This window comes from Brienomyrus brachyistius, chromosome 13 (assembly GCF_023856365.1).
Source record: "Brienomyrus brachyistius isolate T26 chromosome 13, BBRACH_0.4, whole genome shotgun sequence".
NCBI lineage: Eukaryota > Metazoa > Chordata > Actinopteri > Osteoglossiformes > Mormyridae > Brienomyrus > Brienomyrus brachyistius.
In genome coordinates this window covers 2,534,272-2,552,930 of record NC_064545.1, presented here as the reverse complement: position 1 = coordinate 2,552,930, position 18,659 = coordinate 2,534,272, and the positions used below count along the sequence as shown (strand labels likewise).

The 18,659-nt window shown below is 38.3% G+C and overlaps 1 protein-coding gene across 2 annotated transcripts; it reads right to left on the bottom strand.

Moving 5' to 3' along the window:
• Positions 1–12,823: 12,823 nt before the first annotated feature.
• LOC125705817 (GTP-binding protein RAD-like) lies at positions 12,824–15,900 on the bottom strand. 2 transcript variants are annotated; one of them, XM_048972101.1, is made up of 5 exons: positions 15,760–15,900; positions 14,901–15,210; positions 14,410–14,480; positions 14,026–14,230; positions 12,824–13,754 (listed from the first exon to the last, which is right to left on the bottom strand). In XM_048972101.1, the coding sequence occupies exons 2-5, from the start codon at positions 15,199–15,201 to the stop codon at positions 13,477–13,479; spliced, it is 855 nt and encodes a 284-aa protein (XP_048828058.1). In that variant the 5' UTR covers positions 15,202–15,210; positions 15,760–15,900; the 3' UTR covers positions 12,824–13,476. The 2 variants fall into 2 exon arrangements, with proteins under 2 accessions (XP_048828058.1, XP_048828057.1); XM_048972100.1 differs by lacking the exon at positions 15,760–15,900 and adding an exon at positions 15,296–15,735.
• Positions 15,901–18,659: the final 2,759 nt, after the last annotated feature.

The window sequence follows — 18,659 nt, the reverse complement described above, 5'->3', positions numbered from 1 at the left end:
TGGAATTAAATTTTTCCCATGGAAGACAGTAATACGGCCCCTTATCTGAAAAAGACGGAGCCCAGTGAGAGAAAGAAACGAGGATTTTAATGATTATTATGTGTCACTTCTATTAACAAAATGTCCTATTAAAGTAACATTTAATAATTTGTTAGATCTAATGAACACTAGGTTAAATTTTCATTAAGTTTGTACGTGACCATAACATGGGAAGAAATAAACAAATACATACATACGAGCAAAAAAGATTCATTGTATCACTTTTATAAGATTGGTTAACATGAACTCAAAACACTACGTGTCAGTTATGGACAGATTTTGTTAGAGACCCAGAATACAGGACCCTGTTGCTAAGTATCCTTAAGAACCCTGTTGTTAATCTTTTCTTTCGTATTAACTCCTGAAGTAAAATGGCAACTGTATAAAAGAATCGCAGTTAAATACAACAGAGGGTCACTGCAGCTAGAATACTGTGGTCCCAGACACCTGGAATGGAGGCTTTCAGTTACAACGCAGCTCAATGTCCTTTTGTTAATTTTCAGTTCTTCTTATAAATGTAAATGTTTTGTGTGTGTGTGTGTGTGTGTGTGTGACAGAGAGAGAGAGAAAAAAAATATTGTGTAATTCGCAATAATACAAAAATATTTACACTGGTTGATATAGTATACTGCTTTCCATTTTTAAATGCTATAATCAATTTCGCAATTATTGAAATGCTTGCATTTGGAAAAAGAAGTACAATATTCCAGCTTGACATCCTCAGCATAGTTACCCTTCGATGTTAAGCGTCAGCTTTAAAGCCTGTCAACAAACAGAATTCGTAAGCTTTTATTTAAATCTTACCAGTGAGAACTACAACAATTGTTCTCATGAAAACACGAGACACAGCGCCACCTGCTGTGGAATCAGTACAAAAGCGCTTTTTATAACTTTTTTTAAGGAAATAGGCTTGATAATAATCATATATGTAGCATATAGTGTTAATACCAAGCGCAATTTATGTTGTACTCGATGCAAGGGCACTGCTAAAGACCTTGAGCCACACGAAAGCATATCACATTGGGTCTGCAACACTGACCAAATTAAATTTTTAGAGCCCGTGTCACTCAGGGGCCCTTGGATTCTTCCATATCCCCCGCAGATCCCCCCTTAACGACACTCGTCCCAGAGTGGGTATTTGGTAAGGGCTGTTCTGTAAGCGCCCACATATTGGCTGTAATCATTCTGTCCAGGTCTTACTTTCAGTCAGCATGCAACAGAAGTTCCCCCTCAGATCAACAAAACACATCCTAAGGTCTATATCTTACCTGTAATTCATTTCACCATATGATCTATATGATAACAAATGACCTGACTTGTTCTCACTGTCTAGGTGAGGCCCGCAATCAATGTTTCTATATGAAATCAGTGTAACAATCTGAATAATTACAGTAAGAATGGGAAATTTAACTGGACTGACTAGTAGAACGGTTCTCATTGAATTTAAGCATTCTGTGACAGATTCTTACACAATATTTGATAAATGGTTACCACCCAAAGTTTGGAAAAAAAACTATAAAAGCTACTGTAACTGGCTGACTGTTCATCATGTGCAAGACTTTTCATTTTCATATTCTTTACATCACTTATAGGGGGAGGGGGGAAATAGTTGCTGGATACATTTGCAAAATTGTTCCAAATGAAAGTCTTAAGTAATGATTTGTGTACAGAACCAAGTCATTAGAGTAGAAGCATCGAGGGCAGAACAGCCTGTAAGATTCATTTTGTTCATTCATTTGTATTCCTGAACACTGCGTATTCAATTATCATTTAGAAATAAACTGTATCCCCTGGTAGTTGCAGATGAGTGTGTTACTGATGCATGGCTTTTCAGGCTGTCGAATATAACTGAAGACCTCGGGGACATTTCTTTCTATACAAGCTGTGACTGCAATTATTAAACTGAATTCTGAGACAGCGTGGATGAAAAGTATTTGCGTATCTGGCCACCAAGGGGCACAGTTGTCCTACCTGCACTTTAGATACCACACTAACGTCAATAGCGAGACAGCGATGATTCATTTCTTATTTATTTATTTTTTTTAATTGGAAAACCTCCTACAACATCAAATGACGAGGAAATATCCATAATTATAACAATGGTACAAGATGAGATTTTTTAAAAATATAAAGCCATTGGTAAAATACCTGTATTGAAATGTCCACATTAGAGCAGCATCCCAATATAAACTACTATCCCAATATAAACTATAAGGCTTGCAGGAGAAATTCAGCTTTGAAAATATAAGGGAGGAAAAATAACTGATCAAGTAGTAAACAGTGGTATAAATCACAGTTCGAAATGTGACTTCATGCACAGGCTCTGTAATGAATTGATCAACATAGACAGGCTATTTTTGTATTTTAAATCATTCCAAATAAAATCTTGCATTACCAGAAATTACTGCCCACCAGCTCAATGGAGTGCGCGTCTTACAGGAAAACTTCGTAATAATAATTAGTCTGACGTTGTTCACAGCTTACCTGGAACACAGACGTAAAACAAACTATAGTTTATTGCTCAAGAAGACGCTGTGGGTGACTGGGACTAGGAGCAAATCTGCCTTATATTTACAATTTACAATTTGCTGATGTTCTTACCGAGGGAGACTATATAGCCTACAGCCAGTAACGGGAAAAAAATCCGTCACACTTGTTTTGAGGATCTTATGTATGTTACCAGGAACACTTGCCCATGTGTATATATTTGAAATGTTTTATTTATTCACAGACTTGTCGCAGACATGCGCCTTTGGCTACAAGAGTTTACGCGGTTTCTAGGTAAAGAAAGTCTGTTGTTTTCACAGTCTGTTCCCAGTCACACAGCTGTCGAACGTGAAGATTATCCAGGACCCTGCAGGTCCCAGCTCAATGCATTTACAGACTTGTGATCCACTAGAATACTTCATGGAGAGGTTTCATTATCACGTTCAACCTGTCTTGGAGTGCAAAGTGGTCCCCGATCCATGGGTAAAATGTCATGGTCAAAACGAAAGCTTGATATATGAAAAACAGATGAAAAGAAACAAACAAACAAAAAAAACAAAACATGAAAACTAGGAGCATAAACGTCGTGCAGAGTCTCTCTAATCCACATAAATGACTTGTATAGTGAGAAGAATACACAGCTTTGTACTCTGTGCTACCTGTGATAGACTCAAGTCTACCTTCAACCCTGTCCTGGATAAGCAGTGGAAAGATGAATGATGAATGGATGGATGGATGGATGGATGAATGGATGGATATGTGTGCATTCTGGTATGAAAAAAACTGTGCAATGTCATTGGAAAGCTAATGCTAAGTCTTGTATCTGAATGAAAAAAAAAACCCAATTATTTTTAATTCTACTGTACGTTTTGACCAACCACCTGATAGCACTAAATGCAACAGGTATGCATTTTATAAGGATAGATCATTTGGTATTGCTGTCCATGCATGTGTGTGTGTGTGTGTGTGTACGAGCGGGTATACCTATCCTTATGGGGACACAATGTCCCCATAACGTGATAAATATCCATTTTTTTCCCTTATGGGGACTGGTTTCCTGGTCCCCATATGGGAAAACTCTATTTTATAACAATCAGTGACTGCTATGAAAAAACTAAAAAGTGCAAAAACTCTTGTATTTTGCTTGGTTACTTATGGTTATGGTTAGGGCAGGGTGGGGGTTAAGGTTGTCATTAGTTAGCATTTTTCAGTTTGAGTTTGCATTTTTCCCATAGAAGTGAATGAGCGGGCCCCGTAAGGATAGGTATACCCTACATGTGCGTGTGTGTATGTGTGTGTGTGTGTGTGTGTGTGCGTGTCTGTCTGTCTGTGTGTTCCTTTGTGATGGAGTTCAGCATTTACATTAAAATAAGTATGTAGAATCAGAGGACCAGAGAAAACAGTGCACTGATCCCTGCTTGTGAGTCATCTTGTGAACAATGCATGTGTCATTGGCAAATGTCATCTGTAAAATGCACTGATGACTGTATGCAGAATGATCAACGGAGAAATGGGGAAGATTGCATTCTCTGGAACATTCCTGGAAATTAAACCTAGGGGGAAGAGTTAATGAAGAGTTAATGTTAGTCCCCTAGTTTACTGAGACAAACACTATAGACTCTGCCTGCTTTTTTGTTGCTGGTAGAGTTTCCCAAAAAGTTTCTGCCTGTGTTCATCCTGCCAAAAATATATCAATAAAATAATCCCGTAATATAATACACAAACCGGAACCCATAAAGCAATAGCGTGACAGCTCATTTACTAAATGTCTCACCTCTAAAACTGCAAACGATAACAACAGTTAATGATAATATTCTATCTGTCGGCCATGTGGCTTTAAGAGGTTGCTAGATGTGTCTCCTGCTATGCATAATTGCATCATTTGACATATCACTCTGGCCAGTTGCTAGGCAGAATGCCTCTATAACTGATCGGCCTGCAGCTACATAGCTAATCCTCCTTTTTCTCTCACACTCCTAAGAGAACCATGCTGGGACAAAGTTCATCCATGTATCCTAAGGCATTCAAATGTTTCAAAAGGAGAGCAATCTGCCATTTGTTAATCAAAAGCCCAGGGTTTTAAAATGGGTTTTACTTCCCTGTGAGTGTAGTTTACAGCATAGGAATAATGTCAAAACAAGACATGTTAATCTAAATAATAATAATTCATAATGAGTTTTGTAACATTCATTTTAATTTACTGGCTGTCTGGCTGTTCAGCTTAATTTCTGCCACCAGCCACATTTTATGTACATATAGCTCTGTTGGGACAAAAATCTGAGAAGACGTAAACATATCAATGGTTCATTTATTTTGCAGCGTTATAATGATTCATTCCACTTTGATGCTTTTTTTCCCTAACAAGTTCTCCTATTAGGTTTGTCCTTCAAATGAATAGAAGATGTTCTATAAGATTTAATTAAACCACCATTGCTGTGATATTTTCTCCACACTCTGTTAACACCATTTGGGTTTTGTGTGAATCATTCTGTTCCCTAAAGCCACAAAATCATGCAGTTTTTAGAACGAAAGCTAAAGTTATGTTGAATTTAGAATTAAGAATTGGCAACAAATGAAATAAATGTCTATGCAAAGATTAGATGAAAAGCTGCATTTCATTGATATTGTCCTGTAAATAAAAATGTATCACTCTAACCTTTAAATTCAAAGTTTATATATATTACTCTACAAATTGTAAGTTCAAAAAACTTTGCCTCTAATATTGTACAACATAGATAATTTTGCTTTTTACAAATTTTTACCGTAACATTTTTTTTTCTGTATTTCAGGACCTGGGCACAATAAACATTAACTTTTCATCTCTGTCAGCAATCTGAATGGCTGTCATTTGCCAAAAATAAGATGCAGTGTAAGTGAAAGTGGCTTTCTGGGAAAAGCAGACGTCCCTGCCAGGATTTGGATTGACTTCGGCAAGCAAGCAGTAGTTTGCAGCCCTTGCAGTTTTACTGGTTGAACATTTCTTCTTTGCGTGTGCTTTACTCACTGCAAGTATTTATCAAGCATAGCAAATCTTCTGAGCCAGGCTTGGAATCTAAGTACAAACATAATAATAATAAAACAATAATAATAATAATAATAATAATAATAATAACAATAATAATAATTTAATGATCAGTGCTTCATTCTGGCATGCATACACCTAAATTCACTAGGATACTTACATTTTAAATGAGAAAGATTAAAGCTTTCAGGCTGTGTCACGTGACCATCGAAACAGAGTCTGCTGGAAGGCACATCAGACTGATCACCAAGTTCACACACAAACAAACTTGCAAACACAGTGATATATTCATCAGAACAGCAAGCACAAATTTGTGAAACAAACGATTTACCAGCCGGTTCTCTTTGTTTTCCTGGATCCTTTTTTGTCTTCAACGTGTATTTCAGCCATTGTATATTGTTCAGTTATTCAAATAATACAGCAAAAGGTATTCCAGTAACAATCCTACCAATTCTATGTATGTTACATGTTAGAATTGCTAAGGGATTTTCAGTGTTCCTCACTCTGGACATTTCCCCAGAAAATGCATGCCCTATCTTTCTCTGCCATTTTTATTCCAACGTGTCTTGAATTTGTTTGACCTCTGTTGTTATGCATGTATCTTAGAGGATAATTTATATATAACAATTTACATAGTGCTATTTCATGCCAGGCTTGTAATTATGCACTGATGACTCTAGGGATTATGAAGTAATTAAAAGTAGGAACAAGCTTGTCTTTATATAGCTCTGCCATTGTGTGTGATTTCAGCACCTACCGCATAAGATCTGCATAGCCATTTAAGCCATGAAAAGAGAGCCTTGCTTTGCGGATAGACTGTGATGCCTTCACAAACTTGGCATCAATGAGTCAGACTGCCAAAGGGTGAGGGGGCTGTCATTGTAAATTCTTTTCCATCATTCAGAGCTGATTATTCATTAATGCTTTGTTCATTAAATCATTGTGCGTATTAAAGCTTGACTGTTGTTAGCAACCTCCAACCACTTAGAAAGTGGTATGAACTTATATTTATGGTATTAAACCAGCTTACAGCCCCTCATTGGTTGCTAAGCTAGGTATATTATTGTTATTTATCTCCAAGATGTTTTATTTTTGATGAATCTCATGATTCAAGTTTGCTCAATATGTAGTTTTTTTTTCTTCATTATGCATGTTGAACCAGGGTTCAGTTAATTATATCTCATGAGTGCTGCCCCAAAGTTTTCCATGGTATAGGGAAAATGATCATTTTGGTCATGTCAAAACTCAGTTTTTCTTTAGAGAGACTCTTTGAAGCTCTTTGAACTGCAAATGCAGTAAAGGTCAATGTCTGGGAAGCTCTTTGACCAATAAGAGATGCATTTTCTAGTTTTTGTTCATTTATAAGAGAACTTGGCTCTCCGAGATATATTGTGGCATATATTCAGTCCTTCTGCATTTTTTCCTATAAATTATGGATTATATTCATACTGTTTAGGTACCAACACCCACAGACCGAAGAAAATAGGAGCAACTGCCTTAATTAGAAGAGAAGTCTTTTTACGGGAAAAGAATTTTTTCTGATAGTTTGTTAACAGTCATATGTATAGCCAGTTATGTATTTATCAATGTTCGTAACGGAGCAGTGGCTTTGAGAGACAGTAATTGATGATGTCATTGGCTACTGCTCTCAGGTGAGTGTGGCATTAGCAGTCATGCACAATGACAGTGAAGATGAGACTGGCAGTGTGGGAGGAAGTCTATTCACGGAAATGATACCAATGATATCAACATGCATTTTTCATGAAGTGTACTTTCAGATACAGAGAGTACTTCAGGAAAGCTGAACCTGATAATTTCGGACTATGGACAATGTGGTGGACCAGATATTTGCATATTATTAAAAGTTATAAAGCATATATATATATATATATATATATATATATATATATATATATATATATATATATGCATTCAGTACAGTTAATTCAATACTTGCGAGACATAGGTACCTGGAAATAGTGTTTGAACTGAATGGTAGGATTTCAGAATCTTGACAACCTTGGTATTTGCACAGTATGCTATGAAACAGCAGTAATAATAAATGTAACAGTAACAGTGAAGCTGTGCCTTACTGCAGTAGTTGTGCAATAGTGCATCTAAATACCAGTGTATTGAATTTCAAAGAATTAAAAAGCTGGTTGGCACCCCTGTTATTTCCGAGGCATGTGTCTTCTGCCCAGGTCCATGATGTTTCCTGGAGCTCACTGACTGGTTCTCCATCCTTGAGTTAAAAGGCCATTCTGCCCTGTAAACTGTTAATGCCCAAGCTGGTAACCACAATTATGAAGTGATGTTGGGGAGAGGAGGTAGAGTGGGGAGGGGTTATGGGGGAGAAGAAGAGACGAGAAGGATTTATTTTAGACGTGTGACTCATGACTGAAAGAAACCGTAGCACAGTCCACAGTTAATCTATTTTCATCTTTTTCACTGTAGTTGAAAGAATTCATATTCAAGGTCCCAGAAAGGTGATAACATGGCCAGTAAAGAAATGGCTACATTTATTCACTGTCCTGTTCGGAATGAATAGCTTAGCTATAGTTAAATGAATACAGAGCAAAGTCAATAAAGCCAGAAGACAAATATAAACAGAAATTGCTTGTAGGACATCTTTTTCAGAAGTAGAAGTTTGTGTGATTATTATTTTTGAATGTTTTAATCGTCAGTACATTCCGTACTATAATCAATGGATTATATTCTTCATAAATGTTTCTTATTTTGACTTGTACTTTTACTTTGTAAAATATGAACATTGTAACACTTAAACATGAAATAAACATCTATCCATCCATTTTCTGTCCTTCTTGTCCTGCATAGGGGGTCCATAGCCTATCCTGGAAATTCCGGGCACAAAGCAGGGAATAACACAAGATGTAGCACCAACCCATTGCAGGACACCAGTTAAACAAGTGCTTCAATTTTCTTGAAATTTGATATACAATGTATATATGCTTGAATACTTAGGTAGTAGCCACTTTTCAGCTGAGTTTCAGCCATTAAATCTTTTGGGTAGGTACACCACTCCTCCAGCGTAACACACCTGTATCTGGCAATATTTGGCCAATCCTCTTTAGAAAATTGTTCTGTATTCTGACTGGGTCACTCTGTGTTTTATACCTTTTCACACTGTATATTCTCCACATTTGGTTTGGGCCATTCTTAAAATGAAAGGTCTTTTTTCAAATTTCAGTTTTCTGGGAGAGGTCAGCAGGTTTTCTTCAATAATCTATCTATATTCAGGACCATTACAAGTGCTCCAGTGCCTGATGAATTGACACATCCAAGGAAGGATGCTGACTCGAATGCCTCAGACCAGGAATAGTGTTATTTAAATTATATTCGGGATTTGTTTTAACTACGCACAATGCTTTGCATTGAGGTCTCATGTTTTCATCAAACCATGGACTCAGAATCCATCCATCCATCCATCCATCCTTGCATCCATCCATTTTCTGAAACCGCTTATCCTGTTCAAGGTCATGTGGGGTCCAGAGCCTATCACGGAGGCTACAGGCACAAGGCAGGGAAGAACCCAGGATGGGGGGCCAGCCCATCGCAGGGCACACTCACACACCATTCACTCACACATGCACACCTACGGGCAATCTTGAAACTCAAATTAGCCTCAGCATGTTTTTGGACTGTGGGGGGAAACCAGAGTGCCTTGAGGAAACCCCACCTTTCTTCCCCCCGTGTTCTTCCCCCACATGGAAGGAATATGCAAACTCCACAAACTTGGAAATCAGGTCCCAGAGGTGTGAGGTGACAGTGCTAGTCATTGCACCACCGTTCCGCCCCAGCTACAGAATCCACAGAGGGAAACTGACCTCAATGTGGGTCCCTTTCTTCCTGGAAGAATTTCATGTGGCACAGATTTGTGTAGATACTTCTGTAATTTTCACAAAAAGTCCTACAGCTACTTCACAGTGGTCATTAGTTTCTTAGTGGCCTCCGATCGGATTCTCATTCAGCTTGGTAAGATTAGCAAATCTAAGCGAGCTGCTTGTGCTGTGTCATGCCTTTCACTGCTTATCTCTGATTCTTACTGTGTTCCACATATATTTTGATCTACTGTCTTTTTTGTTCCTTAATTTTGGGTCCCTGCTTTCAGCTGTAACAACTGGAATGGTTCTGTGGATTGTTAATAGCCATGAAGAATGTAAAACTCATTTTAAAATTGCATATGTCTCAACTTCGGAATCATTTTTTTTTCCACAGTTTGCTTCTCCCACAATCTAAAACCTGCGGTCCTCTACTTTCATAGTCTACATACAGTATAGATCTTCACTGCAAAGTACATTAGCAAATGCTATATTTGATCAGGTAGACCATAATCCCCTCTTTTAACTCCAGAAATCTGCTTTAAAAACCATCAAAATAAATGACAACATATTAAAGTTTCAATACATGTCTGTCACATTTTGCACAGATAGTATTAATATTATTTCTGCAATCAGCACCAGCTTCTGACGTCATTCCCTTTGTGCTCTATTGCTTTCCAGTTTTATTCCCTTAATTAATTATTTATTCCTTATTTTTATACAGTGTGTACAATGTCCCTCATAATATTAACCTCAAGTAAACACACTTTCATCCTTCTCATAGCCTCATATTGTGACTGTCACCATTCTTTTCCCTCTTGATACCATTTTAGTTATCTGCATTATCTAATTATTATCAATGACCACCACAAAAATCTATCTGTCAACCAATTTACACAATGAAAATGGTTTTGGTTCCATAAACTCCAGAGCATGAATCATCTCTGACGCAAGTGCATTCTCCTCTTCCACAATACTGCTTATTACAGCAAGACTAAATGTTAACCAAAGGGATGACTGATCTCTAATACACAAGGACAGCTTGTTCCTCATATGTATGGAATTGACCCTGAAAGTTTTCCTAGCATTTTAGAATATTCTTAACTTAAAAAAACGCTGCAACATTAAATACTGCTTACCTGGGCATTCAGCAGTTGGCCGGCTTGCCATTTATGTTCATAATGTGCTATTTGCCTCACTTATGGATCACTTTCGACAGAAGCATTTGCTAAACAAAAATAAATATAAGTAAATGTAAATAAATTATGTTTATGGTGTTTTTCATCTTCTATACCCATTATCTATGTCAGTAAGATTGAGTCCTATCTCAGGAAGCACAGAAGGTACAGTATTGAACATCCAGAAAAGGATTGATTGATTTCCATGCATCCATCCATGCATGTATCCATTCATCCATTAAACAACCATTTATCTAGTACAGGGTTACAGTAATCCTAGATTCTGTCAGGAGAAGCCCAGGTCACAAGTAATGGGACACTATGAAAAATAGCAATTTACCTAATTTTTACAGAGACCCAGCCCCTATCCTGGGATTGTCACATACTGCAGTGTCTGTAGCTTACAAAAAAATGATGGGATGAACAAATGCATCTAGTCAACAGAAGTCATGTGGCCGAAAACGTCTTGCTAATGAGAGTGGTCAGAAAAAAAATGCCTAGACTTGTTAAAGACAAATAATCTAAATACCTTGATTTGATCCTGGAAACAAAATGGGGACCTTGGTACTAGTTTAAAAAGTGGCCACTGTTGTGTTTTAAAGTTTATTTAACAGTTAATTTAGAGAGACAGTGTTCATAGAGCTGCCTTTTCATATTTACTTGATTGTTTTTAACATTCATTTGCTTTGTTCATGTATCTTAATTTATAGATACATGTCTGTTTTGATATATTTCCTATATAGATGCAGGATCAGATAGAAACAGTTCATGTCATTTTGCACAATACTCTGTTTTGTACTATGTGTACTGTCTTTGCACTTTGTGAACTTTATGTGATTCCTGCTGTTTGCAAAATAATCTCCCACTTGGATCAATATCCCAATATCTTAATTACCTTAGGATGTATATTGCACGCCAGTCTGTGATTTAGGGATATTTCAAAATCAATTACATCTTCAGCTTACTGTTTCTGTTTTTATGGAACAGATACATGGTAAGTTTACAGAAAGCAACATTTTTAGGTTGCATTTTTTTGGTTATTGGCTGGTATATAGTAACCTCACCCTTTTGCATCATTCCAGTGATTAATTTGGTATATATCTGGAACCTCTTGTTCTTACCCTATTTTTGGTCAGTGGTATATTTACAGAACTTCAAGTTCTGAAGGTTTCTTGATACCACATTGCTTGCAACCTACTCAGATTCTCCAGCTTCTCTTGTAACCACACGTTTGTGTGAAGCATCAATATTAGACATTTAAGGTAACCAAAGTGAGAGTAGCAACTGTTTTCAAATTTTCGCAATATTCCAAAATTCTTCATTTTTGCGTGTGTATTGAGGGGGAGTACCGGCAATAAAATTTGTCAAGTGTGTGTGTGTGTGTGTGGGGGGGGGGGCAGGCTGTACAATTAGCATAATTAGATCATGTGATACGCAAACCATTATTTTTATATCACAACCCCATAACTACTGTAGGATGACCCACCAGGAATTCTCCTGACGCTCCTGATTAGTCACTCCAGCACCGAGTCCTAGAAAGATTCATTTAAATACAGGTATCTGATGACTTATGTCCTATCGCATAACGTCCAATCACATTTACATCCGAGGTTCATTGTAAATAATATACACTGATTGAGAGATGCCTGAAAGCAGAGGCAGTGGGACATTATACTGTAGCTGGTGTATGGCTTAGTGTAACAGGGGCAGGTGAATGGACAGCTCTGTCAGCCGCATGATGAATCACTGGCCATATCGAGTTTGTAATAGACCTACAATATGCATACAGTAATGTGTATGTGCTAGACAGCTACAATAATCAAATATGATGCAGATACTGTGCCTATACTGTGCTATATCATTACATGAAGTTACTTACTATACCGGACAATAAAATATTTTGCCAGTTTCAAGCGTCTTCTTTCTCAGCTCCTATTGTTTGCTACAGTGCACATCTTTTGATTTTATAGTGCAGTTTATGTCTTATTTTTTGTGAAACCTAAGTGCAATCTCTTTTTATTCTAGTATATTTACATTATTATTTGTTGTAGAGTGCCGTGTGTATATTACAGTACCAAACTTAATGTCTTGTTTCTGCCCTATGACTATTGATAGGCCCAAATTAACTCGTGTGCAGAGGGCCCAGTCACAAATGCAGATGAAAGTTGGCAGATACCTGTATACTTTTATAAGAACAAATATTACTCAGTCATTGTCTTTTATCTGAGTCTTTTATTGCAAAAATTAAGATACCATAAACATAAAAAGGTCAAGTCAATAGTCCAAGTAAACGAAATGTTTAAAAAATAAAAGTTCACATCACATACTTTATTGCTTCTGTTGCATTCATTCATACTAGGAGTGTTTATTAGAAGATGGTATAAGAAATATATATTTTTTAAAATACAAAATACCAGCCCATGATCTTGCACCAGTGTACAGTATGATCACGTAGATGTCTAAGACAGTGGCGTTTACCTCATCTTTCTGACCTCATATACGATATAAGTGCATATCTTTTACCTTGCTGAGCAGTTAGACCTACAGCTGTGCCTCAAAGCTAAAAAAATTAAATAAGTACAAATAATATTATTTTTATAACCAAACCTTTCCTACAATAAGCTTAAATTACATCCATAAGCCAAATTCCTAATTATTTACGCTAAAGATGCAGTTAAATAAATAACTATACCTTCCTTAAGATGTGTTAGAATATGGTTACCATATGTATTACTATATGTGTTATCAAATAACCAGAGCTTGTTTTTTTTCTTCGAAAAATAACTTTGAGTAAACAAGATACAGAGTAAATATATTTGTGTAAAGTCTGTTTAGTCCTGATGATGGTGTTGAAAACACACGTTCGTGTCACAGCATGTGGTCATGTTGGCACAAGCAGAGCTTCTGGGATTTAAAGGACACTGAGGTCATGGCAGGACTTTGACTTCTGCTTGAAGGCCATTTTCTTGTTCTTTCTGGCAACTATCTGACGAATGAAGCGCTTGGCTTTCTTGCTGACGCTCTCATGCCTCCTACAGGTGGCCTGCCGCCGGGCGTTCTGCTCCTTGCTGTCTTGGCGCAGCCGGATCTGCCTCACGATGCCCTCGAACAGCTCCTGCACGTTGTGGTTCAGTGAGGCTGACGTCTCTATGAACTTGCAGTCAAAGACCATGGCGCAAGCTCTGCCCTCTGATGGGAACCAAGAGGAATAACTGAGAAGCTGGCTCAGCAGCCCGGATCAAACCTAGGATCTTTCCAGATCCTTCATGCTTGATTCATCCCGAAATAAATTAAAGAGCAATGACCTCGGGAATAATTTGTGTAGCATCAATCTGTTTTTATAAGATGTAATAAAAGCAAATACCAAAATTAGACATTTTGCAAAACAGTAAAATTCTAGCAATGTAATGACAACTTTTATGCTGGTAGAGAATTATTATTTGAGAAAAACCAGTCTTACCATCCACAGAAACCTCTCTGGAACGAACCAGGTCACTCTTGTTCCCCACCAAAATAATGGGGATGTTGTCTGTTTGCCTAGCACTGCGCAGCTGGATACGCAGTTCGGACGCCTTCTCGAAACTGGTCTTGTCCGTGACTGAATATACAATGATATAGGCATCTCCCATGCGCAGACACTGCTCTCTCTGCCATTGGCTGTTTTCCTATAGGTTCACAGAGATGATGCACGTTATTTGGTCATGTTCCACGCAACTTACACTTCAAACATGATAACCTGTTTTATTTGCATTGCTTTTCTACAAGAAAAGTACAATTTCTCAATAGTATTTTATCGTCATGTAACATATAAGGTCAAATTAACTATTTGTAGCTGCATATTTACCTGCTCTGCGTCATATAATAAAATTGTGGCTTCTTCTTCATCCACAACAATGCACCGGTTATACATGCCTCCTGAAATGAAATGAGTTTTTCAGTTGGGTGGTTGGTCGAGGTGCAAATATCAGTAACATATTTGTAGCGCATGAGAATTATTAAAGAATCAGAGTATAATCATTCTACTACAGTCATACATCCGTTATTATCCGTTATTTCGTTTAAATAAGAAATGGATGTGCTTATACTGAGTTATCTAATCAAAGAGGTGAAAGAGAATATAAACTTTGATGAAGCTACGCGTCTCGTTTTAAACTGTCTATTAATGCGTGAACCTACACAAAGGTGTTCTTTTAATAAAAATTGTTTCTATAACCAAAAATGCTCTAACTGGTTCTTACCAGGTCATGGATTGTTCATTATTATTATTATTATTATTATTAGTAGTAGTAGTAGTAGTAGTATTAGTACTACTACACGCCGCCTCCAGTAAGTTACCTGCTTCGTCGCAGTCGTGCCCGTCCTCAACTTGCCCGAAAATCTGTGCGAGACAGGACTTGCCAACGCCATGTTCACCCAGGAGAACGACCTTGTGCACGTGTCCTTCGGGGCGACTGCTGCTGAACGGCTCCAGGGCATCGCTCCGAAGCACAGCTGCCTGCCTGCCCAAGAGCTCGGAGTTTATACCGCTGTCCGCGGTGAGGCTTCTTTTGTGGCGACTTTGATGGTATCCCGAAAAAGGAACGGTATTCCTCTTTTTCTCCGTATTCCGCAGCTTATTGCCTTTGTTAAGAGTCATGATTGGGATCTGTGAATTAAAGACGGGAGTTAACAATCACACGTACAGTTTTTGAAGCTTAAGTTAAATTCAAAAGTATATAACGCACACTTACAGCAAATTTAGTCGATGTCTTCCAAGAAATGCAATTAAAGATATGCATAGCTAAATTATGTTTTGCAAAATTATGTAAATTTCCAATAAGTATATTAAAAAAACAACGAGGATTCGATCAGACAAGTATTTTCATACGCAAACCAACATTTCTGTCTTTTCCCTTAAACTGCTTCTTCGCCTGTTAAAACGATGTTTGATGTCCTAAAGGAAAAAAATATTTTGTGCTGAATTCTCTTGCACTGTATTTGTTCTTCCTGTGCTGTTCAATACCGGGGAGAAGTCGTCTTTCCATATTTATGTGCCCGAAAAGTGACTGACGTCAGCCGCAGGAAGTGTATGTCGGCGAAAGTGATGTCGCTCTTTATAGTAGTGACATCATAGTGTGCACGAACGGAGGGCAGGTAGCGATCTCAAGTCTGCTTCATCGAGACGTGAGTCACAAACAAACGTCGACCTACCTACCCGGTGGGAGGAGAGAAGGAGGGGTGGCAGGGATTCTCCCTCCGTCTCCAAGCCTACAGGAATGATGTAATACAGTTGTGCGCGTCAAGGACAGTCAACGATGTGTCTGCGGAATGAAATGCAGCAAGCTGTCGGAGAATACAATAATGCATGTTTTTTGATGTGTTGCGTTTTACTTTAATGTTAATTTTGTGATTAGCTACTAGATTTTGCGTTTTTTAAAATAAATATTAGTATATATTATATTATTTTGTATAATAATATACAAAAGCAATCGATTGAAAGTGCTTTTCAAAAGACGTGCTATTAACGGGTGGGTCACCTTCAAGGAGGGAATTTCTAATTTTTATCATGGAAAACAGGCAACTTCTCTCTCTCTCTCTCTCTCTCTCTCTCTCTCTGTATGCACACACACACACACACACACACACACACACACACACACACACACACACACACATACAGCTCAAGACTCGTTAGTCAGTATCAATGCTGCAGTACAAGCAGAAGAGCACAAGATCACCAGAGCAGTGTCAGAAATGAGATGTGTGAAGCATGGAATCAAAGAAATAGCCATAGATGTGATAATACAGAAAGCTACCAGCAGGGGATGTGTGAGCTGTGTATGCTAAGAGTCCCCAACCTTTAAGGCTAGTTCATATTTCACTTTTCCACACGTTTTCAGGCTGAAGATTTGTTCTGCGGGCGGAAATGGTTCACACATTTTAGCATCTGTCACTGGTCTCGTGATCCAGTGCCCTTTTGCTAAGCCTAGATTTCCACGGACAGGTTAGCACCATATAAAAAAATGTTATGAGCCCAGTAGGAGAGATGCCCCAAAACTAAAATTTGCCAGGGTGGGTGAGCAATATGAAATGTATACAAAATACAAGACATTTTCGTGGATCCATATGGGCAGGGGTGCTGTTAGGTCAGTTCCACAGCCGATTTAATGCTAAGGAATTTGTGGAGGGTCCAGCAGGAGAAAAGAACCTCACACATCATGCTTCTGTGGGGGTGGCGAGCTAGGAGTGTCCTGGATTACATTTTGAGGAAATTTATTAATTGTTATCCTGAAATTTCATTTTGTAGTTAGCTAACATTTCAAAATATTCCATACGACATTACACCAGTGGTGCCCAACTACAGTCCTGGGGGGCCGGAGCCCTGCACATTTTTGGGTTTTCCTTCATTTAACACACCTGATTCAACTCCTTGTGCTAATTACCACACAGCTCTTGAGCTGAATTATTCATGGTGGAACAGGGAAAGAACTAAGCTACACAGGGCTCCAGCCCTCCAGGACTGGAGTTGGGCACCACTGCATTAAACTGTCATTAGAGTGTCAAATTACCAATCATGGAAGTTGTAGTCTTTCAATTGTAAACACATCTGAGAAACATTAAAAAAAAGCTGTCAGTGACTCTCCAAATTCAAGCTGACACATCAGATCGATACCACATATTAGAAAACCATGAATAACATCAAAACAATGCACATTTTATTGCACATTGTGAGGCATCAAGATTGCACATCATAGATTCAAAAATATACAGTTGTGGTCAAAAGTTTACATACACTTGTAAAGAACATAATATCATGGCTCTCTTGAGTTTCCCGTTATATCCACAACTCTGATTTTTCTCTGATAGAGTGATTGCAACAGATACTTCTTTGTCACAAAAAACATTCATGAAGTTTGGTTCTTTCATGACTTTATTATGGGTTAACAGAAAAAAGTGATCATATCTGCTGGGTCAAAAATATACATACAGCAACATAAATTCGCAATTTTGGTGACTTAGAAAGTTGTGTCAGTGAAATGAGCTTCATAGCATGGCCTCTTAACTTCTTGTGAGTGATTATGAGTGACTACAGCTGGTGACTTCTCTGAGGCCATTTAAATAGGGCTCATTGGATACAAACGCCCACAAACGCTACAATGGGAAAGTCAAAGGAGCTCAGTATGGATCTGAAAAAGCGAATTATTGACTTGAACAAGTCAGGAAAGTCACTTGGAGCCATTTCAAAGCAGCTGCAGGTCCCAAGAGCAACAGTGCAAACAATTGTTTGTAAGTATAAAGTGCATGGCACTATTTCATCACTACCACGTTCAGGAAGAAAACGCAAGCTATCACCTGCTGCTGAGAGAAAATTGGTCAGGAGGGTAAAGAGTCAACCGAGAACCACCAAAAAGCATCTCTGCCAAGAATTAGAAGCTGCTGGAACACAGGTGTCATTGTCCACAGTCAAGCGTGTTTTGCATCTCCATGGACTGAGAGGCTGCCGTGCAAGAAGGAAGCCCTTGCTCCAAAAGCGGCACCTTAAGGCTCGACTGAAGTTTGCTGCTGATCACATGGACAAAGATAAGACCTTCTGGAGGAAAGTTCTGTGGTCAGACGAAACAAAAATCGAGCTTTTTGGCCACAATGCCCAGCAATATGTTTGGAGGAGAAAAGGTGAGGCCTTTAACCCCAAGAACACCATGCCTACCATCAAGCACGGTGGTGGTAGTATTATGCTGTGGGGCTGTTTTGCTGCCAATGGAACTGGTGCTTTACAGAGAGTAAATGGGATAATGAAGAAGGAGGATTACCTTCAAATTCTTCAACATAACCTAAAATCATCAGCCCGAAGGTTGGGTCTTGGGCGCAGTTGGGTGTTCCAACAGGACAATGACCCCAAACGCACATCAAAAGTGGTAAAAGAATGGCTAAATCAGGCTAGAATTAGGGTTTTAGAATGTCCTGACTTAAACCCCATTGAAAACATGTGGACAATGCTGAAGAAACAAGTCCATGTCAGAAAGCCATCAAATTTAACTGAACTGCATCAATTCTGTCAAGAGGAGTGGTCAAAGATTCAACCAGAAGCTTTCCAGAAGCTTGTGGATGGCTACC